Source organism: Hyperolius riggenbachi, chromosome 7 (genome assembly GCF_040937935.1).
Source record: "Hyperolius riggenbachi isolate aHypRig1 chromosome 7, aHypRig1.pri, whole genome shotgun sequence".
Classification (NCBI taxonomy): Eukaryota; Metazoa; Chordata; class Amphibia; order Anura; family Hyperoliidae; genus Hyperolius; species Hyperolius riggenbachi.
Window position 1 is genome coordinate 303,325,336 of NC_090652.1, and position 23,119 is coordinate 303,348,454.

A 23,119-nucleotide genomic window follows, 5' to 3' on the forward strand; every position below is an offset into this window, starting at 1 on the left:
GCATCAGGAAGGGAAGGATTAGGGTTAGGCGTCAGGAAGGGAAGGATTAGGGTTAGGCGCCAGGAAGGGAAGGATTAGGGTTAGGCGTCAGGAAGGGAAGGATTAGGGTTAGGCGTCAGGAAGGGAAGGATTAGGGTTAGGCGTCAGGAAGGGAAGGATTAGGGTTAGGCGTCAAGAAGGGGGGTTTAGGGTTAGGCGTCAGAAAGGGAGGTTTAGGGTTAGGCGTCAGGAAGGGGGGTTTAGGGTTAGGCCTCAGGAAGGGAGGTTTAGGGTTAGGCCTCAGGAAGGGAGGTTTAGGGTTAGGCCTCAGGAAGGGAGGTTTAGGGTTAGGCCTCAGGAAGGGAGGTTTAGGGTTAGGCGTCAGGAAGGTACACTTAGGTACAACCTCTTTGCCTTCTATCATTAAACTCCAATTGCTATGTAGAAAGTTATTACATTTTCATTTTCCTGGATATAAAGAAAAAATAGAATTAGCATCCCCAGTCACCATCCTAAGTGAACCTGAAGGACACTTGCACAAGACAAGCTAAGATTAAGATAATTAAATATTCGGCAGTTAGCTGGTACTCTTATCCCCAAACTCTTCTGTTGGTCACTGAATCCATCAATCCCAGTTAAAGGACCAATAGGGAGGCTAGAAAGTACAGAGGGCGGGGCACTGCTCTTGGGCACATCTCTGGAACAAGCAGTTGTGTTGTCCTGCAGCTTTCTCTGATAGTCTGATAATGCACGTAGCTGTCACATGCTCTGTCCAAGTTTATTTTCAAAGCCATTTAACTTTTCTGTTTTTAGATTTGTGCAGAAACTGACAGAAGGTAGTAAAGATCTGCATGTGCCTCTCCCCACTTACATACTATAGCTCCCCACTGTCCCTTCTTCAGAGGGACAGCCCCTCTCTGTGAACCCAATCCCCCTGTCCCCCTGCCCCTTTCCTCCTCATTTGTCCCTCTTGCAGGACTGATGTACAGATCTGTGTAATATAATGGAATTTTTCTACTTCTACTGAAATGTGTTAATTTGACTCTATACTAAACTTTATTCCCATAATTTAAACATTATATATTTCTTATTTTCAAATCTTTAAAGGATACCCGAACTGACATGTGACATGATGAGATAGACGTGTATGTACAGTGCCTAGCACACACATAACTATGCTGTGTTCCTTTTTTTCTTTCTCTGCCTGAAAGAGTTAAATATCAGGTATGTAAGTGGCTGACTGAGTCCTGACTCAGACAGGAAGTGACTACAGTGTGACGCTCATTGATAAGAAATTCCCCTTTTTACCTCTTTCTTGCTCTCAGAAGCCATTTTCTGCTAGGAAAGTGTTTTATACTGTAGTTGTAATTTCTTATCAGGGAGGGTAACACTTTCTGTCTGAGTCAGGACCTTACATACCTGATATTTAACTCTTTCAGACAGAGAAAGAAAAAAAGGAACACAGCATAGTTATTTGTGTGCTAGACACCGTACATACCCATGTCTATCTCACCATGTCACATAACACTTTATGTATCCTTTAAATGAATGAAAACTACTGAGGTTAGATAAGGACCATTGTAGTTTAAATGATAAAACTACATTTTTAGCAGGAATGCTCATCACGGAATAATTACGAGTAACCACAGTGGTTACTCGTGATTCAAATGAGCTTTAATTGCCGCACCTGAGCGGCTTCATGCAGCGGGGTTAATTACCCATAATGCCGCTCTCCGCCCAGCGCTTCAACGAGGTGTAAGCGTCCAAGTGGACGAGTTGCAAGCCTTGCTATGGCGCACTTCCTCCAAGCCGGAAGGATCAATCGAGGACCGTTAATGATGCCGATGCACGAGGAAACGAATGGTATTTAAGCCTTGTCAGAGAGCTCCTCCCACTCTGGGGGCTGACCCTACATCAACCCAGCAGCAGCCAATCGTTGTAGATTTTTTTTTTTTTTTTTTTTTGCAATTGCAGGCTATTACCATTTTCTTTGATTGATTTTTTTTGTATTATTATGTTTGAATGGAAGCTATAAATTGAAGTTCTACTCACGGTGGTGTCTACATGCTTCTGTGGAGACTCTGTGGTGGATGGCTGGAATACAAGAAAATAAAAAGCATTACACAGAGGGACATGTGGCAACATTGCAAGTACAGTATAATGGGGGGGAGGGGGGGGCATTAAAGAATACCTGTAGGAAAAAAGTGCCCAATTTGGGAACTAAAGCCCCGTACACACACTCAACAGCGGTCCTTTGTTGTGAAACAAGTTGAAACAACCAAAAAAAGTTGCTGCTATTGTTCACACAACTGATAAGCCTGATAAGACATCAATACAACAGTTGGATTGACGTCTTATCCGTCTTACCAGTTGTGTGAACAATAGCAAGCAACTTTTTTGGGGTTGTTCAACTTGTTTCACAACAAAAGACCGCTGTTGAGCGTGTGAATGGGGCTTAAGCTAGGTAGAGAGAAGCCTCTTGATAATTCAGAGGCCTTCCCATCCTGCTCCACATCGCCTTTCCCATGCTGTTCCCCGTCCACGGCTCGCGCCTGCGCAGTAGCATCAACCCGATCCGGCTCATCTTCTTCCGTCAAAGCCCAAGCTGATCCGCGCCGGAGCAGAGCGGCCTCGTTGAGAGGGGGTCTCAGTGCTTGAACGGCTTGGCGGAGGATGACAGGAGAAGCCTATCCAGGACCCAGAGTCTCCCCGTACCAAGGTAAGTATATAAATTGATACACTGCAGACCACACAGGTTTGCTTTAAAGTGGACCTGAACTCATGCAGAGGACAGAAGATAAACAGAGAGAAATGCACCCTTTATGTATTTAGAGAGTTTAGCCTGTCTAATTCCCCCTCATCTGTGACTAATCACAGATGTTGTTTGTTGTTTTTTCTTCATGTCTGCCAGCAGTAAAGATGATGACCTGCAGGCTGATGATGGATCAAACAACATGAATAAATTACATGGCGGATATCGATCATGTATTGACCGCTCATCTATTTTTTAACATCTCACTTTGCAATGTATAGATTTTTTTCCCCTACTATCATCTTTCATTAGAGGGACTTTAGAGAAAAGGGGAAAAAATAAATCCATACATTGCAAAGTGAGAAGTTAATAAATAGTAGAGAGATCAAGTAATGATTGATATTAGCCATGTCATTTGATCATGTTGCTTGATCCATCATCAGCCTGCAGGTCATCATCTTTACTGCTGGCAGACATGAAGAAAAAACAACAAACAACAGAGTACCAACTGCTTTTATCTATAACCACACCCACTAACAATGTGATAGGCTAAAAGTTTTTTTATTATTATTATTATTAATAGATTTACATATACACAGAGGGAGATACTGGTTGCTTGGCAGCTGGTAACATCTGCTATTTCCCACAATGCAATAAGACTCACAGATAGGAAACGGTCATGGCCCAGGTCATGACATCACACTGTGGGAGGAGTTTCACCACAATATCAGCCATACAGACCCCCTGATGATCTACTAGAGATAAGGCAAAAATTTCTGGTAGGAAAGGAAGTATCAGCTACTGATTGGGATGAAGTTCAATTCTTGGTTACTGTTCCTCCCTAGAGCCCACGATTCCTGTCACTAGTGTCACATGACTAGAGACAGTGACAGGAAGTGTGGGCTCTGGGAGCAGTTTGGTGAGGGAGGAAGGGGCGGGCTCAGTTTGTGTCACAGTCCACAATTTCGCTAAATTTTTGATCAGTAGCATTCCGTCCTCATTACATTCACTTTGACACACGTTTCTGCACATGCTCCGCCCTCCGTGACGAAAACGATGCGTGATGGACGAGTCATTGTGGGAACAGAACCTGAAAACAACCCTTCTTTAAAAATGAAAAAAACAAACGAAAAATTACAGGCTACGACGCCGAGGAAACAGCTGTTGTGCTTAGACAGCAATTTCTGTTGTTCTTCAATAAAAAATAATCATTTGCTTCCCTTGAAGTTCACAGGAAGCATCTGAGTTTCAGATCGCAGTACAGCGATTTCTCAGAAATGACCATATTCGCCAGTGCTGCGTGCGGCCGGAGCTGTGCGAAGGTTCCAGGGCTCTCCCGCAAGATACGTTCGCTTCTCCTCGCCTTTTTTGGTGCCGCAAAGAACTCAAAGTTTACCACAGGATTATAAAGTTAAGGCGCTCCTCATCTGCTTATCTCCAGAGAAAGGGGGGGGGGGGGGCAGGAGGCGGATTACCATAGAAGGGAGCTTTGCGAACTGGCCTATCGGACAGCTACATGAAATTATCTACACGGTGACCGGTCTGGGTACGTCAGAGAATCTGTTGTCAGTTTTCTGAACCCTGCCAGAAATAAAAAGCAAAAAACGAAATCTCTGTGCTAAAGGCGACAAATGCGCTTTTCTCTCAGACAACGTAATAAATGAATCTCAATAAAAGTTCAAAGAACACAAAACCACAAAAAAAAATGTTTTACTGAGACTGTCGCAAAAAGGGTTTTTGAAGTTCTAAAGTAGAAATTATATCATGCTTCAAAGGTTCCCAGCCCTGGATTCAGGCCCCGCTGGATGGGAGCAAAGCTTGGGAAAGAGGTACAGGGAGTACAGAATGCTGCCGCAAGGCTGATGACAAGCCAACCCCGCCATTGCCACATAACACCGATCCTTTACTCACTACACGGGCCACCCATAAATGGAGAATCTTCCTTAAAGGACCTCTGTCGCAAAAACTTAAAATACATGTAAACATAGACAAATAAGAAGTATGTTTCTTCCAGAGTTAAATGAGCCATAGATTACTTTTCTCCTATGTTCCTGTCACTTACAGTAGGTAGTAGAAATCTGACATCACCGACAGATTTTGAACTAGCCCATCTTCTCATGGGGGGGTTCTCTAGGTTTTCTTTATTTTTAAAAGATTTTTTTTAAAAAATCTGACCAATGTACCACACACCTATGTCCAATTCTTCCCCAATCATGAATAAGATAATTGAAAGCTCAGAAAAAAATGATTGGATATGTACATCAAGTATTTGACAACCCATCACACACCATACAATTCTAGATAAAGTTGATCTGAAATTTCCAACATGTCCAATCTCCAAAAATCGGGCAAAAAACGGGAACTCCGATCGTATTTCTCAATCGAAAACAAAGAAACGCTCTTTATTTTTTGGGACAACCGATCGAAATTATCGAATTGGTGAAAAATTGGATATTATAATTGTATGGTGTGTGGCCACCTTTAGGGTTGTACTTGTGAGAATGGCTTTACTGGATACCCAATTGAACTTCCTGGAGAATCAGAACTCCTAGGAAATAGGAGAAAATGTCGGGTCGAGGAATGAGTGAGCAGGCAGCAGGCAGTTGCTAGGGAAGAGATAAGGATCTGTACAGTGATGTAACACATTCACATTTTTTTTTTTTGTAAACAAGACTTTTTATGCATAGTTACGTCAAAATAATAATTTGTTAATAGTCTGCTTGAAGCAAATAAAACTGTCCTTAAAAAGAAATCGAGGTAAGAGACATATAGAGACTGCCATATTTATTTATTTTTATACAATGCACATTGGCCTCAATTCACTAAGCAGTTTAGACTAGTCTACTGATGGTTTTTAGTCTACTGATGGTTTGGTCAGCTGCATCAAAAAAGGGGAATTCACTATTACCAAATGTTTTAGACCTGTTTTTAGACCTGGTCTAAATCATTTGGTATGTAGGTCAGTAAAGCAGGGGAAATGTTTAAAAGATGCAATTCACGAACAAGTAGCTATGACTGACATCCTTCTCCTCTGATGAGCTCTCCTCTGAATACAATTAAACTCTTCATAATTCATTCACAAGGTTCCATCCTCACATCTAAAATACCTCACAGAATTACCCACAGAAATCAGCTGGTCTAATCTCTGTCAGGAAAAGTGGGCGTGGTTACTCCTTGTTTGCCTTGTGAATTGTGCAATTACTGAATGTAATGGCCCGTACTCACGGGCTGCAAAACTCGCCTGTCGCCAGCACACGTGAGCGTGTGGGCGACAGGCCGGCGACAGCTTCTCGCCAGGTCCCTCCGCGTACACATGCGGAAGAGGGACCAGCGGCAAGGCGGAAGCTGTCGCTGACGTTCCTCCTCCCCCCGCCGGAAGCTCACCGGAAGGTCTGTGAACCTCAATGGAGGTTGCTGTCGCTAGTCCGCGTACTCACGCGGACTAGCGACAGTTGCGGCGGGGGGGGGCAGCGGCGACTGTCGCCATGCGATTGAAAGTTTCAATCGCATGGCGACATAGCGACGGGCGACAGTTCGGGGGCGCGCGCGCGTGCGACGGCCCATACTCACGGGCGACCTGTCGCCGCAACACGCGCGCGCCGCGTGTTGAGGCGACAAAAGTCCCTCGTGAGTATGGGCCATTAGACCAGGTCTAAAAACAGGTCTTAGGGCTGGAACCCACAGGAGCGCTTTTGGCAGCGTTTTGGCAGCACTGCGATACGCTAGCAGTTTGCCAAAACGCTGGGCTAATGTTAATGGATGGGGCAACTTCCACAGGAGCGTTTGCGTTTCCCAGAAACGCAAACGCAGGACCTGCAGCATTTTGGGAGCGTTAGCGCTTCAATGTAAAGTATTGAAACGCTAGCAGAAACGCTCAGCAAAACCTAAACTGAGAGGTTTTGCTAGCGTTTTGCGGTTCAGCACACTGTAACAAAATGAAAAATAATTCACAGGACCAATCAGGATAAAAACGCAAAACGCAAAACGCTAGGCACCCGCTGGGGAAAAAAATACAATGTTGCAAAACACGACCAAAGACGCGCATAAATCCGCTTGCAAACAGCTCAGACAAAACGCTAGCGGTTGCGTTTTGCGTTTGCGGTTTTCAGTGGGTTCCAGGCCTAAAACATTATACCAAACCATCAAGTAGACTAAAAACCTTCTGTAGACTAGTCTAAACTGTTTAGTGAATTGAGGCCAATGGCTGGCTGTCCTGCTGATCCCCTGCCTCTAATACGTTCAGCCATAGACCCTGAACAAGCATGCAGCAGATCAGGTGCTCTGACTGAAGCCTGACTGGATTAGCTGCATGCATGTTCCAGGTGTGATTGAGACACTACTGCAGCCAAATAGATCAGCAGGGCTGCCGGGTAACTGGTATTGTTTAAAAGGAAATAAATATGGCAGCCTCCATATCCCTCTCGCTACAGTTGTCCTTATATTTCTTCTGTGGAAAAAAAATTAGGTCAAACTGTTTCGGCAACAAATCTGACCTTAAATGTGACCTAGTGAGGTGACAAAAGTACCATTGTCATTATATTGGATTGGTTGGATGTAAGTGTTCCTATGTCCTCTTCGCTGGAATATCCCTCACAGACGAGAGGGGAACAGTATGGTCATTCTACTGGTATGTAAACATTGTCCATTAACGCAAGGCTGACATCAAAATTGTCCCCCGTCACTGAGGAACTTTTTCTCCCCAGAGATATTTTCGGCGGGCTGTTGTCACAACAAAGTCGACAGTCTGTTCCAAAGTGTGAAGAAGAATGAAAGAGGTTTTTCTGTTACATCTTAGGGCTGGTTCAGACGGACGTTTGGAGGCGTTGCGTTTGCTGGCGTCGCGTTCAGCAGCGTTCGTGTGCGTTTGGATGCGGTCGCGTTTTTTCTTCCCCTAGGGGGACATTAGCCGTCGCGGTTAACCTCCCCTGGAAGCTACATGTAGCTTCCAGGGGCTCCTTGAACGCCAGAGAAAATCGGGACCCAAACGCCGCGTTTGTGTAAACGCGCTTGAAAGCTTGGTACAAACGCTCCCATTCACTTGAATGGGAGCGTTTAACACCAAGCCCTGAACGCTGGCTGTAAACGCTCTGCAAACGTCCGTCTGAACCAGCCCTAAGATAATAAAATCCTTGTTAGTTCCTCCTAACCATCTGGGAACATGTTCCGAACACTGAATACTTATTTTCACACCATTATCTGCTTCCAAACAGCATGAAGAAAAAGAAACGTAGGAAGATAATCATTTTGCGGAATGCAATATCATGTTTTCCAGCCATAAGAACCATTTCTATAACTAATTTCAGAGTTTACAAAAAACTGCATCTCTGTGATAGCTCGTCAAGGGAATGCCCCTCCCTATGTTGGGAAATGGAGGAGCCTGAAGAGAGACCAGCTAGTCATCAAAGAGAATGTTCTACTGGCAACAAACAGGGGGATCCTCCCTAGAAGATGAATGTTGGAACAGTGCCTCTGCCCAGAAGCAACTACCAGCAGATTGTCAAGTGAAGGGGTCCAATGACAATGCCCTGTGGCACCATCTTCTAAAGGACAAATAAACTGGGAATATATATTGTAGAATAGCAAAAACCAGTACTCTCAATGTTCCCAGTGTTGTCAACCAAAAATGAATCTATAGAAGAAGAGGCCTAGAATGGAATCCACAGGGATCAAGAAGGAGACGGCCTCAAAAAATATGGAGACGATTAGAAGAAGAAGAAATTAGAAAGATGGAAAAAACAAGGAATGAGATCAAGAGAATAGCAACAAATATATCTGAATGGAGAGTCTTCATGGATGCCCTATACTCCACTGGGAGTAAAAGGAACAGATGATGATGTGTCTATGACCACAAGCAACTACCAGCAGATTCTCAAGTGAAGGGGTCCAATGACAACGCCCTGCGGCACCATCTTCAAAAGAAGAAAAATATGGAAAATCGAGAGCCCAATATGGTGTAGTATGTATTGGAACAGGGAGAAAAATTAATCGTAAGTATTATGCTTACAAACCTGGGTTACCCCTGAGGCAACCACTGTATAGGCAGGTGGGGAGATTAGGCCTGTCCCCACTCAGGACTAAGATGTCGCTCTCTGTGGATCGAGGAAAAGAGGGTGTATCACCCTTCCACCAATGGTGGATAACTTGATATAAGGATGTACAGAGGCGCCAAAAGTATAAAATATGCTAAAAAAAATTTAAACGTTCAGGTGGCGGTGGTGGACCGGCCACACCAAAAACACACACGATGCTGTTGCTTGAGGAAGAGATGATGTGCCAAGCTGTGACTGGACCCAGAGCTGTGTGATACTCCAGTTGTTTATTGCCTGATGAAGCGGGATTGTGCCCGTGAAACGCGTTGCAGTTTTATCTAAGAGTATGTGAATAAATCATCTCATCCTTAAGCGACAGCATCGTGTCTGTTTTTGGTGTGGCCGGTCCACCACCGCCACCTGACCGTTTTAAACTTTTTAGCATATTTTATACTTTTGGGGCCTCTGTACATCCTTATTTCAAAAGAAGAAAGACTGGGGATATATATTGTAGAAAAGCAATACTCTCAATGTTTCCAGTATTGTCAACCAAAACTACTACAAAACTACAATACTATACAGTTTCTGCCAGGTACTCCTTCTTGGCCCTAAGTACTTTGGGCCCAGGAAGCCTTAAAACAACAGTTCAGGCACATTTATTATATGAACTGTATAGAACATACATTTAAATGTACTATGCAATTAAAGGGAACCAGAGACGAAGCACCCTTGTGTATTTTACCATATATATCAGTAAGAACATTAGAAAAAAAAACACTTACCATGCTCTCTGTTTCATCCTCACTGCTAAGTGTCTGTTATCAGCTGTGATAAGAATCCCGGACTGAGCATTCAGTCTGGCTTTGCAGGGAATAATTATAGCTGAGTCATTATAGCAGAGCCACAAGGGGGCAGGCTTGGGCTTGAAAAGACACCAGAGAAGACAGACTCAGCTATAATCTTCCCGTAGCAAAGCTAGACTGAGTGCTCAGTCGGGGATTCTTATCAGAGGTGATAACAGTCAGATTAAACAGAGAACAATGAAACAAAGAGCAGATGAGGTGTTTACTGTCATGTTCCCACTGATTTATAAGGTAAAATACAAGAGGGTGCTTCATCTCTGGTTCTCTTTAAAAAGGTTTTAAAAAACAGACAAAAATACCATAGATACTCGGCGATCAACCACTACCTGCTCACTCACTCTGAAACACTCCTGTTTTAGTCACGTGAGCATGAAGAACAGAAAGTGATTTCTCTGACAGTTTAAGCCAGGCTTGTCTGCCCACTGAGAGGCTTTCACAGCTGTATCTAGTAGTAAGCTGATCGGAAGGCAAAGCTATGCGGGGAACAGTGTGCTAACAATTAAGAATGACATGCATGGGATATCGTCACATATTTCCTGGTCTACGATGCTAAAATCTTGCCTGAAGAAAGAATACATCATCAAGCTGGTATGTTGGAATAACTTGAAAATAAGGGTAAAATAAAAATAAAAAAACCACTAGACCAATCCCACTCAATTAGCTGAGTGAGAGAGGTCTTAAAAAGACTAGAAAATTAGAATCATAAATGGAAGGGTCTAGTAATATAGTAAAGAGCTAACAAAGGTATTAACCACCCTGGATTTTAATTGTTTTGCGGGTGTTTTTTTTTCACTATTTTTATCATGCAGCTAGCCTAGCGCTAGCTACGTGATTCCCCCCTCCCTGCGCTATCCCTCCCACCCCTCCGATTGCAACCTGCGACCATACCCAACAGGAAACCCCACTCTGAACGGGATTTCCTGTTAGGGCTTCCCTCGTCGCCATGGCGACGATCGAATGACGTCATCGACATCATGGGGGGGTCCAGATCCACCCCTTAGAGCAGGTGATTAGCCAGGCTGCGCAATGGGTCGGGGGGGCGTCTTTCGTGGCGCGTAGCGGCAGATCGGTGGCGATTGAGTAAAACACGCAGCTAGCTAAGTGCTAGCTGCGTGTTTTAAAAAATTATTGTCAAAAAAGACCCACGGGGGCTGAGATATTCAGCTTGGCGGTACTGGGAGAGCTGAGCTTGTCCATACCGCCGAGGTGGTTAAAGCAGTGCAATACAAAAAAATACCTTAAAGAGACTCCGTAACAAAAATTGCATCCTGTTTTTTATCATCCTACAAGTTCCAAAAGCTATTCTAATGTGTTCTGGCTTACTGCAGCACTTTCTACTATCACCGTCTCTGTAATAAATAAACGTATCTTTCCCCTGTCAGACTTGTCGGCCTGTGTCTGGAAGGCTGCCAAGTTCTTCAGTGTTGTGGTTCTGCTATGAATTCCCCCTTCCAGGCCCCTCTCTGCACACTGCCTGTGTGTTATTTAGGATTAGAGCAGCTTCTCTCTTCTCTCTCTTATCTTTAACAAGCTGGATAAATCGTCCTCTGAGCTGGCTGGGCTTCCACATACTGAGGAATTACAAACAAGGGCAAAGCTGTTTGCAGGAAGAAAAGAGCAGCCTGAAACTTCAGTGCATGAGAACAGGGGGAAAGAAACACACAAATGATCTCTTGAGATTCAAAAGGAAGGCTGTATACAGCCTGCTTGTGTTTGGATGTATTTTCTATGTGTGGACATACTGTACATCAACCTACTTCCTGTTTTGGTGGCCATTTTGTTTGTTTACAAACAAACTTTTAAAAACTGTTTTTAACCACTTTTAATGCGGCGAGGAGCGGCGAAATTGTGACAGAGGGTAATAGGAGATGTCCCCTAATGCATTGGTATGTTTACTTTTGTGCGATTTTAACAATACAGATTCTCTTTAAAGGAAACCAGAGATGAACGCTTTGGCACAAAATAAACATATCCCCTGATAGATTTTACAAAATAAATACTATACTTGGTATTTTCGCCGCTCTGGTGTGCCAATTTTTGTGTTTTTTGTTTTGTTTTGTTTTTTACTAAAACTCCATGCAAAACGCAGTTAATCAGAAAAGCATATTATTTAGTGAGCTGTGTGCAAAATGAAATCACCATTTCTAAAAACCTCTTATGACTAACAAATATAGATACAAAAACAAACGTTTTCAATGTACCCTTACATTAGCAGCTCCTCCCATCTCATCACAACTCTCTATGATGCTGCAAGTATACAGAAGAGGAAAGCAGAGCCAGAAGGGGGCAGTCTTGGGCTTGAAAAGACATCAGAGAAGACAGACTCCTCTATAATGATTCCTGAGCAAAGCCAAACTGAATGCTCAGTTGGGGATTTTATCAGGGCTGTAAACAAGCAGGCTGAGCAGTGAAGAATGAAAAAGAGAGCAGGGCAGGCGGTTTCTCCAATGTTCCCACTGATATATATGGTAAAATACATGAGGGTGCTTCATCTCTGGTTCCCTTTATAAAGGTGGCCACAAACACCACAATTTTTCAGTTCCTCTGTACTATTTGATGAAAACAAAGTAATTCTGAAATTAAACACCGCTAGCAACACGCTACCGACCCACCAACAATCAAGTGAAATCTTCCATTCAAAAATTAGGCTTTTTGAGGTTGGTATTTGTTTTCAGTAATTACTTTACTTTCTATGCATTTTAAAGGGAAAAACCAGGAAAATATGAAAAAAAAAAATACACAATTTCTCCAATTCCACCCCCTATAGTTTTAAAATAAACAAAGCTACTATAAATATAAACACACATTTTAGTTGCCTATTTAAACCGGTTATCACATCATTGAAATTATGTTCCTAGTCCAATGTATGGTGACAATATATTATTTGTAAATAAAGGTGTATTTTTTCTGTTTTGTGTTTATTTGTATCCTGGTAATAATTATAAGCCACTATTTGCTAAAATATCAGTAATATACCATCAAGACATACATTTAAAAAAAAAGCGGAGTAACTATCGGGGGGGGGGGGGGGGTTGCTATAAACACTATCCTACGTTACCAGGAAGTGTTCAGTCTTTTTCCCCTTTACCAATCAAGGAACTCAGAGTTGCGGTGGATACAAGAGAGGGCATATGCATGTGCGTGCACAGCGTTGCCATTAAGTGGTTAAAACGAACCGAAGGTGAAAATAAACTAACAAAAAAATTGTATTTATCCTCTTACTCTGAAAAAAAGATTTTTTTTTTCTTTTTTTAGATAAGCCATGGTTTTGTTCTATATTTAAACATTTGCAAAGTAGATTGAATGTTTTATTGTCTTTGCTCAATGGCAGTCTATTAAGAGTCCCAGAGTTAAAATATGTGAACTCTTGACCTTTTTCTACGCCCCTAGAAATTGTATTCTGCCAGGAAAACTTTTATTGCTGAAATTTGCTCATCAGTGATGTTCAGAATATTCTTGACAAGGTCCAACAAGAGAGAAGCTGTCACTGAAAATTGAAGGACAACTGAAGAGAGAGGGATATGTAGGCTGTCATATTTATTGCCTTTTAAGCAATACTAGTTGCCTGGCTTTCTTGCTGGTCCTCTGCCTCTAATACTTTTAGCCATAGACCCTGAACAAGCATGCAGCAGATCAGGTGGATGTTTCTGACATTATTGTCAGATCTGACAAGATTAGCTGCTTGTTTCTGGTGTTATTTAAACACTACTGCAGCCAAATAGATCAGCAGGGCTGCCAGGCAACTAGTATTGTTTAAAAGGAAAAATATGGCAGCCTACATATCACTCTCCCTTCAGTTGTCCTTTAACTCCAAATAGGACAAAACAAAATAAAAAAACAAAACACTATTGTCAACCAGAGCCGTAAATTGAGTAATCTGGTTCTTTTGTTATCGCCTGCCTCTTCCAATATCGCAATATCTGCGATCCGCCACACGTTGAAAACTTGTGCAGCCGATAACTTAAAGGACATTTTTTCTAAAAGCTATAAATTACAAAAAACGTTCCTGCTCAAATCCCGATCCCCAAACACTTCACACGCTTCCCATTTTATACAACAACATATAAACAGAAATTAATACCGGCTTCGGAAAAGAAAAATAAGCTGAACGTTTTGTTCTTCACATTTTTTTTTGAATGTTCTCCAAATTTGGGCCCCATCTAATGAACTAAGACCTTATTGTGTATTTTAGTAGACTTGAAAGCTCTCATGCGCCAGTCTTCAAGGACAAAGGAAACCCAAACTGACTGCGGTGGGATAAACACTGAGGCCGTCCAGGGGGGCCGGTTTCTTTTTGATCTTCTTGGGGAGATTCTCTGCGTCGCCCAGTACCGCCCAAAAACCCTTTTTACTTGCTATTCCCTCCATTTATTTTTTGACGGCAACCACAAAGATATTAAAATAACCCTTTTTGTCTGGCAGGCTGCCTCGCTAAATAGCGTTTCTCCCGGCAGCCGCGTCCGTAGCGGGGATGCCTGCTGCTGCGGTCAGATCGCTGGACGGGCCTGTCTCTGAGATAAAAGACGGGCCAGGGAGTGATTTGGAAACAATTATTGAAACCCTGGGGGTTGGGGTGGGGTAGGGGGACAAGGGACGGACCGGATCGTGTTGTGGTTGGAGACAATTTCACGGCAAATCTGCCAAAAACAGAAACATAACCGCATGAGGCAGAAATGGCCTAATTTCTAACAGCAGATAAAAGGGTATCGATTGCCTGGTATTTTTATATCCACTTTATATCTGGAGGATTTTGTGTAAGTATTGACTTTCCCCCGGCTGCAGAAACTGCACAGTGCTGTTTTACATGTGGCCAGGCCAAAATCCAACAGTTTTTCTTTTTTTTAAAAAAAAACTATTATAATGTGAAATTTTTGTCTTCAAATCGTTGCTTGAGGGTCCTACAGCCCTGACAGCAGTTATGGCCTTGGCGCCAACATTTGCATCATGTGCATCAACTTGAAAAAAGTTTCATTCATTCATCATCTAATTGCAAAGAAAATTACTTCCAAGTTCCCCTCACTAACCTGTACCCCATGCATACTTTATATTTGTGCAACAGTAGTTCTGTGCATAAGAGACTCCTCCCCTTTACTGTTCAGTGTCTCAGTGACTCATCCCCTTCCCTGGTAAGTATGTCAGTGACTCCGCCCCTTCCTTATTCAGTGTCTCAGTGAGTCTCCGTGACTCCTCCCCTTCACTGTTCAGTAACTTACTGAGTCTCCGTGAAGTTGACATGACACTGATTGGTGGACCCTACTGTACCTCTGCAATGTAATGAAATTTCTGGCTCATGTTGGTCATATGATGATTGGTCACAGCAGAGGTGGCAGAGGTGCACCAGGAAAGATACCGGACCTCTGTCTGATCTAATTTATGGCTCGTATTTGCACTTGTTCTAAATCTCCTATGACTCGCCTGTAATTCAGTGCCCAGAACGGTATTTCATGTTCCAGATGCGGCCTCACAAGGGGCAGTATTATGCTAGCATCTCTAGTTTTTATTTCCTTTTTTTATACATCCAAAATTTTATTAGCTTTAGCTGCAGCTGCTTGGCACGCTATAATGGTGTGGCAGTTTTAATGGGGCAATGGAGAAATTGACTGTAATTCCACATTAATGCTGACCATAATTTCATGCTTGAGGTTTTGTTCCAGGCCTGGAATTAGGAGCTCATTTATTGAGACGTAGACCACCTCGCCCAGCAGAGACGGAGGATATCAGCTTAAACGCAGACGATAACAGTGACAAATGGCTTAGTGGGAAGTCATCCATCTTTTACCGTCACTTAGCGTCTTTCATTAAGCAGCATATACATAAAAACATGGCGTTTCTGGCACTTTCTGTGTTATGTGAAAACAACGTGGTATGTGTAGGAATTCCAGCGTATATCACATCCTGTCTGGGCAATATCACATCTACAGACGTGACCCTTCTGGGAAGGGGGGACTCCGCAGACAGACTCACACCCCGACATCAGCTGCAGCTATTAATACACTCCTCTCTCTGGGTCACTGTGTTCTCATACAGAGGCGTTCCGGGGGGAAAAGTTTAAGTAAAAGTTACAAAAAAAAAATAAGTTCAGTAAACTGCCAAATAAACAGCAAGGACCTCCGCTACAAGCGATTATTCATGGACTGTGGAAATTTTGATGACATGATATGGGAGTCATCTCAATGTGCCGATTTGTCAGGTCTTTGCAGGCATTTTGGGGTCGTGAATCAAAGTCATTTGGAAGAGTTTGCTTTTTGTAGGATGATGTGGGTATCAAGGGGGAGTGCCGGCCCGTAACGTGTCGGTGGGCGTCCGGCCCCCGGATCATACGTGCATCGCTCACAACTGTCCCTCTTTTGCAAAGACAGTCCCTCTTTGGGAGCCCTGTCCCTCTGTCCCTCTTTCCTCCTCAGTTGTCCCTCTTGCAGGACTGATGTACAGATCTGTGTTAATATATGTATTGCTCTACTGAAAAAATGTGTTAAGCTGACTCTAAATGTTATTCCCATAATTTAAAGAGACTAGAAAAATGTTCAGCCTTATTTCTTCTATCCTATAAGTTCCTATACCTGTTCTAATGTGCTCTGGATTACTGCAGCCTTTCCTAGTTGCACTGTCTCTGTAATATATCTAATCTTTTCTCTGCCAAGCTTTGTCGACCCAGGGAGGAATGGGCTGCCTACCAGTTATGCACACCCCCTGCAGGCTCTGTGTGCTTTGTTTATTATTCCTCACAGACAGCATCTCTTCTCTCAGTTTCATCTCATCTTGTCTGTGATGCAGTTTGTGAGGCTGAGTAGGGAGGGAGCTGCCTGTCACATGCTGAGAAACTGTGAGAATCCCACAGACTGGAGTGCAGATAATTCACTATGTAATAAAAAGTTGTAGTATACTGTAACATTATATAAATATATCACTTCCTGGTTAGCGGCCATGTTTTTTTGTTTGTAGCCACTGCATAAAGCTGGCGATTTACCTAGATACCCTAGATTCTAGTTAAGAGGAATCTAGAATGTAGAAAACGGGAAGATGTACAAACAAGTTACAAAGCCAAGGATAAAATGGGATACTCTCCCCCCCCCCCCCCCCCCATTCCTAATTAAATTAAAAATACCACCCGGTGAGCTTGACTCTAACCAATGAAACTTAAATTGGGAGCCATCCCTTTCTTGATTCCTCCCTTTCCACAGGTTACTATCAAAAAACTGAGTGACTATTAATAGTTAAGTGGGAGAAGCCCCACGGATATACCCTTGCTACTTTGCTATTAAAGTGAACATGTTTATTATTAATGACAATTCTGTTGTACAGTTAACCTGTTAGTTCACTTGAACTTGTCGAATTGTTGTAAAATTTTTCAAGTTTGATTATGGGATGTCATGTTATTGACTATGTATGTCTTAACCCGCAATAAACATCCTTTTGAAAGTAAAAAAAAAGCTGGCGATTTAAAGTCAGGATCGTGGCGGGGAGCGGCAGAAACAGCAAAAAGGGATCCTGGAGATCACAGTGACTCGATTGGTATGTGTTTTATGGCACAAATCAGACAGGACAGTACAGATTCTCTTAAAATTTATATATTTCTTAGAAGTTTTGAATCATTTTAAAATGTTAAAATAAAACTCTTGTTGATTGAGGGGACCAGTGTGGTTTGAATAATAAAACTGCATCTTTTAATTCTGAATTCTATATGATATGGTGATATGTATGTTTAGGGGTGGGGTGGAGGCGTGGTTAAAGGTGTGGTGGGGCGTGTCTTAAAATGTTCCTCTTTCTTATGACAAAAAGTTAGGAAGTATGTACGCGGCCACGAGGGTTCCCCAAAGTAACCAACATGGGGGCTCCTTGGAGGGCGGACTCACACAAGTGCAGCACGGACGTGCTGATTTCTGAAGTACCCATGGACACAAGAACTAGGCTGAATGAAAAGTAAACGAAATAAACGATGTTGCCCGATGTTAGGTAACATTGCCGCAAGTATTGCCTGGTGGGTATGAGGCTTAATGAGAACCTGAACTGAAAATAAAAAATCAAATTAACCATACACAGGTCATACTTACCTCCTGTGTAGTCTACTACTTAATCTCTTTCTTCTCTCCTGCATCCCATTCGTCCCCTGTGATCAAAGGAATTACCCGTCCTCCGTTTTGAAAATGGCCATTACCCCATAACAGCTTCCTGGTCAGCACACTGTTAAACTGTAACATCACCCACTTGAGCCATAGGGAAACATCGACATTACCTTAAAGATTTAGTTGTAACTGACAGCTGCTGATATATAACTGACAGCAACTGGTATATTTCAGTTCTGAAAAAATATTATCAGAACTGGAAGGGATCACTGTAAGAAGAAAATGGTGAGCTTCTGAGAGGAACTGACGGTGAGGTTAGTATGTAATATTCATTTGCAGCTATGTCATGTGTTTATTTTAAATAATTTTCCTCAATTCAGGTTCCCTTTAAGAGGAGGGGGGGGGGGGGGAGATGTATTTTAGCACACAACGCATTCTACCATAAAAATAAAAAAACCTTAAATGAACAAAAAGGCAATCTTACCAGTTCGTAGTTGACACGTGGTGTGCAGGGGGATACAATCTACAAAGAGAGAAGAGAATCTATTATCAATTGTGCTACATCTCCAAATCCATTTAATATTATTATTGAGAAATATAGCGCCAGCATCTTCCTTGGCGCTGTACAAGAGCATACATGGTATAACAATACACACTTGATACAAGACAAGAGGGTATAACAGCTAATACAGTGAACAAATTAACTACATGTTTTACAAGAGGTGGGGGTATGTACACCCATTACACAGCATTGTGAGACAAAAGGGGAAGAGAGACCTTGCCAAAAGGCCTTAAGGGGCCCATACACCTAAAGATTTTCCCGCCAATATACAGCAGATTCGATCACTGAAGAGGTGAGTTTTCAGATTGTGCCTAAAAATGGTAAGTGTGGGTGAGTGGCGGATGTGTTGAGGGAGAGTGTTCCAGAGGAGGGGAGAGGATCGAGAGAAGTCTTGCAAGCGGGAGTGGGAAGAGGTGATCAGGGAAGAAGACAGAAGGATATTGTTAGCAGAGTGGAGACTGAGTGTAGGATGGTATCTGGAAATAAGTTGATTAAGATAGGAAGGAGCTATGTTGTGGAGAGCTTTGTAGGTGAGAGTAAAGGTGGCCATACACTGGTCGATGTGCCATTAGATCGACCGGCTGACAGATCCCTATCTGATCGAATCTGATCAGAGAGGGATCGTATGGCTGCCTTTACTGCAAACAGATTGTGAATCGATTTCAGCCTGAAACCGATTCACCATCTGCTGAGCTGCTCCTGCCGCCTGTCCCCCCCCCCCCCCGTATACATTACCTGAGGCTGGCTCCCGGGCATCTTCTCCGCACTGCACGCCTCTGTTCCGGCTCCATTACGGCGCTTCCTGTGTTACTCCGTGACCAGGAAGTTCAAATAGAGCGCCCTCTATTTGAACTTTCTGGTCACTGCAGTGACACAGGAAGCGCCGGGATGGATGGAGCCGGAACAGAGCCGTGCAGCGCGGAGAAGATGCCCGGGAGCCAGCCTCAGGTAATGTATACTTGATCGGATCGGCCGCCGCTAGCGACGCGCACTTTACCCGCGGGCGATCGAGGGTAATTTCCCGCACGGCGCGATCGACGGACCGATCCGATTTCGGGAGGAAATCGGATCGGCGGCTGCGTTTACCGCAAACGATTGGCAGCAGATTCGATCCCAGGATCGAATCTGCTGTCGAAACGGCCGGGAATCGAGCCAGTGCTTAAGGATTTAAAAGTCTGGGGAGAACAATGTACACCATATTGTCGATGTCGCTCTTTTGTCTGATGTCCGTATGGTTTAGGCTGCCTGTGAGACCAACCAATACATGCTGCAAGTAGCGTCCCCTAACAAGGACATCAACCACATGCCGACATCAAACGCTAGTTGAATGCCTGCTAGCTGAATGCCGTCATTGTCCGTGTGTCCGCATTTTGATTGCCCCCCCTCCCCCCAAAGGGCATAATGAGGAAACGCCAGCCTCTCAGGCTTGGTTTAGGTGGGTGCCGTGGCTGAATAGTGGGCAGCTCGGTAGCTTAGTGGTGAGCACACTCGCCTTGCAGCGTTGGGTTTCCGGTACGAATCCCAGCCGCCAGGGCAACATCTGCAAGGAATGTAATCGTCAAACAGCAGAGGCGCCAAAAAGTGTAAAAGAATTCCTTTTAAAAGCGTTTAAAAGAAGGGAGGGATATGGGTGGATTCACCTCCCTTAAGTACAGACCAGCCAATGAGCCGTAAACAGACAACAGTATAATTTATTGGGGATTCTCCAGGCAATGCAACGCGTTTCACGGGCAAAGCTCCCGCTTCATCAGGCAATCAAAATGGAGAAAAACATTAGCAGGTTATGTCCAGGTTTGAGCGCCTCAAACCTGGACATAACCTGCTAATGTTTTTCTCCATTTTGATTGCCTGATGAAGCGGGAGCTTTGCCCGTGAAACGCGTTGCATTGCCTGGAGAATCCCCAATAAATTATACTGTTGTCTGTTTACGGCTCATTGGCTGGTCTGTACTTAAGGGAGGTGAATCCACCCATATCCCTCCCTTCTTTTAAACGCTTTTAAAAGGAATTCTTTTACACTTTTTGGCGCCTCTGCTGTTTGACGATTACATTGATTGAGTCCACCCTGGGTGGAGGGGTGTATCCCCATCTTTTTTCCCTGTCTACAGAGAGCGACATTTTAATACCTGAGTGGGGTCAGGTTATAATTCTCCCCACCTGCCGTTTCAGTGGTTGCCTGTGCGGTAACCCAATTTTGTGAGTATATTCATTATCGATTACCTTTTTCTCCTAATTTCCTGACATACTACACCATATCGGGCTCTCGATCTCTTTTTGTGTGTTTTATCTAAACATCTGCAAGGAGTTTGTATGTTCTCCCCGTGTCTGCAAAGGTTTCCTCATGGCAATCAGGTTTCCTCCCACACCCCAAAAACATACAGATAAGTCAATTGACTTCCCGCTATATTGCCAACTATGATACACTACACAATACATACATAGACATAGGACTATGGTAAGATTAGATTGTGAGCTGCTCTGAGTTGAGTGACAAGACAATATACTCTGTACATCGCTGCGGAAGTTGTTGGCGCTATATAAATACCAAATAATAATAAAAAAGTGCACTGGTTAAGGGCTCTGAATCTGACACAGGAGACATGGGCTTGAATCTCAGCTCCAGTAAGCCAGCACCTATTCAGCAAGGAGTCTTAGGGCAAGACTCCCTAACACTGCTACTGCCTATGGAGCGCCCCCTAGTGGCTGCAGCTCTGGTGCTTTGAGTCCGCCAGGAGTAAATCGGAATATAAATGTTGCGTGTCTTTTCCCGACCAGCCTCCCGGCGTCTTGCTCAAATGCTTTGCGGCTAGGAAGTAGAAAAGCATTTAGCAGCTTTTGTTGACGCTTCTTGGCGATCATCATTTCTCATCCCCTTAGGGGGACACAGGAGCGCCGCGGTAAACCATCCTGGAACCGACATATAACTTTCAGGAATGCCTCAGACGAGGTGAAAAAACAACAACAAATAGCATTTGTAAAGCGCTTTCCTCCCGTAGGACTCAAAGCACATAAGCACGGCTCAGACCAATTATTAGTTGATTGGTAAATCGAGGTACAGGGGAAGAATTCTATAAGTCCGAAAAAGCCAGGCTAAACAGGTGGCTTTTCAGTCTGGATTTGAATAACTCCAGGGATGGGGCTGTCTTTACTGAGTGTGGCAGGGAGTTCCAAAGAGTAGGGGCAGCATGACAGAAGGCTCTGTCTCCAGATTTTTTGAGGTGCACTCTGGGGGTGACTAAGTTTATGGATCCTGCTGATCTGAGGTTGTGAAAGGTGTGGTGCAGCTTCAGCAAGTCCTTCATGTATCCAGGGCACAAGTTGTGCAGGGATTTGAATGTCAGCAGTCCAATCTCGAAGAGTATTCTCCATTCTACTGGTAGCCAGTGCAGTGAGCAATATCAGACTGAAACCCGCCGTTTGCCAAATCGACAGTAAAAAAGGTCGGTATCGGCGCTGTCCATACATTTGAATGGACGTCGTTTAAGCAACGAGCGCTGCAGTTGTCATTTTGCGCTGCCCGGAGTAAACCAAGCCTGATGCTAGTGTGAATCCTACCTAAGGCTATAAACATGTTACAAAAGCAATACGGAAGAAAAACAAAACAACAATAAAAGCATATAAACCTCCATTATGCTGCCAGAAGTAATAAACATTCAGTTCATACTCACTTCATCCTACAATCTTTAAATAAGAATTAGCAGCCTGAATGAGACCCTCTTCCTTCCATGATGGACTGGAGAAAGTGAATCTTTTGTTTCTGCAGCAAACACACTCATCCTCAAACACAAACAAGAGTGCTCTGCTACCAAAAGTTAAAGGGAAAAGATAACTGATGAAAGTTTCATTCTGTTGTGGGGCAATCAAACATTTGCTGGAGTAGCCTGAGCCAATATTGACAGCGCTGTGACTGTCCAGTACAATGGGGGACATTCCTCTGTGGCCCTATCTGGGGAGGAGATGCCACATGAAAGGTGTTCCTGTTGTGTTTGTTTGCAGGTGATGATGAGGACACTGATAGACTTCAATAAAACACCTCCCCAGGCTGCCAAATCATTCTGGGAAATCCTAAACTGAAACTTGTGAAACCTCAATGTGGACCTGAACTCTTACACAGGACAGAAGGAAAACAGAGAAATGCACCCTGTATGGATTTAGAGAGTTTAGCCTGTCTAATTCCCCCTCATCTGTGGATGGCTGGATAGTGTAATGGATAAGAGCTCTGCCTGTGACAAGGGAGACCAGGGTTCAAATCTCGGCTCTGCCTGTTCAGTAAGCCAGCTCCTATTCAGCAGGAGACCTTGGGCAAGTCTCCCTAACACTGCTACTGCCTATAGAGTGCGTCCTAGTGGCTGCAGCTCTGGCGCTTTGAGTCCGCCAGTAGAAAAGCGCAATATAAGTGTTTGTTTTTGTCTTTTTTTGGTCATCTGTGACTAATCACAAGCTGTAATTTGATCTCTCCCCATGTCACCTGACTGCCACAGCACAGTAGCTAATTTATAAACACAGGATGTTAATATGCCTGCTTCCATGTCACACCGCCCACAAGCTCACATCACAAGGATCCAATAACTTGACCACCCAGAGAGTCAAACTGAAAGCCTTCGGAGTCAGAGCTTTCCGTCATGCTTCCCCTACCCTGTGGAATGCCTTGCCAAGCTTAATCAAGACAGCTCCAACTCTGGATAAGTTTACATCAAAACTGAAAATCCACCTGCTTAGTCTGGTATTTATGATCACATAACTTTTCCTCTGTACACGTCACTGTGTGCTGATCTGAGACAAGATTATGTGCTTTGGGTCCTACCGGAGAAAAACACTTTACAAATGTTTTGCTGTGTGGCAAACTATGGAGACATTACATGTATGGTGATA

General features: G+C 43.6%; 1 protein-coding gene across 11 annotated transcripts in view; it reads right to left on the reverse strand.

Annotated features, from left to right (window-relative positions):
* The window catches only part of TNS1 (tensin 1), a 608,338-nt gene that overhangs the window by 178,554 nt on the left and 406,665 nt on the right, over window positions 1-23,119 (reverse strand). For all 11 annotated transcript variants that reach the window (XM_068246095.1, XM_068246100.1, XM_068246098.1 and 8 more), the window contains 2 exons: window positions 18,171-18,209; window positions 2,032-2,073 (listed from right to left, as the gene is read on the reverse strand). In XM_068246095.1, the coding sequence (XP_068102196.1) occupies window positions 2,032-2,073; window positions 18,171-18,209 (81 nt within the window). The remainder of the gene's footprint in view (window positions 1-2,031; window positions 2,074-18,170; window positions 18,210-23,119) is intronic.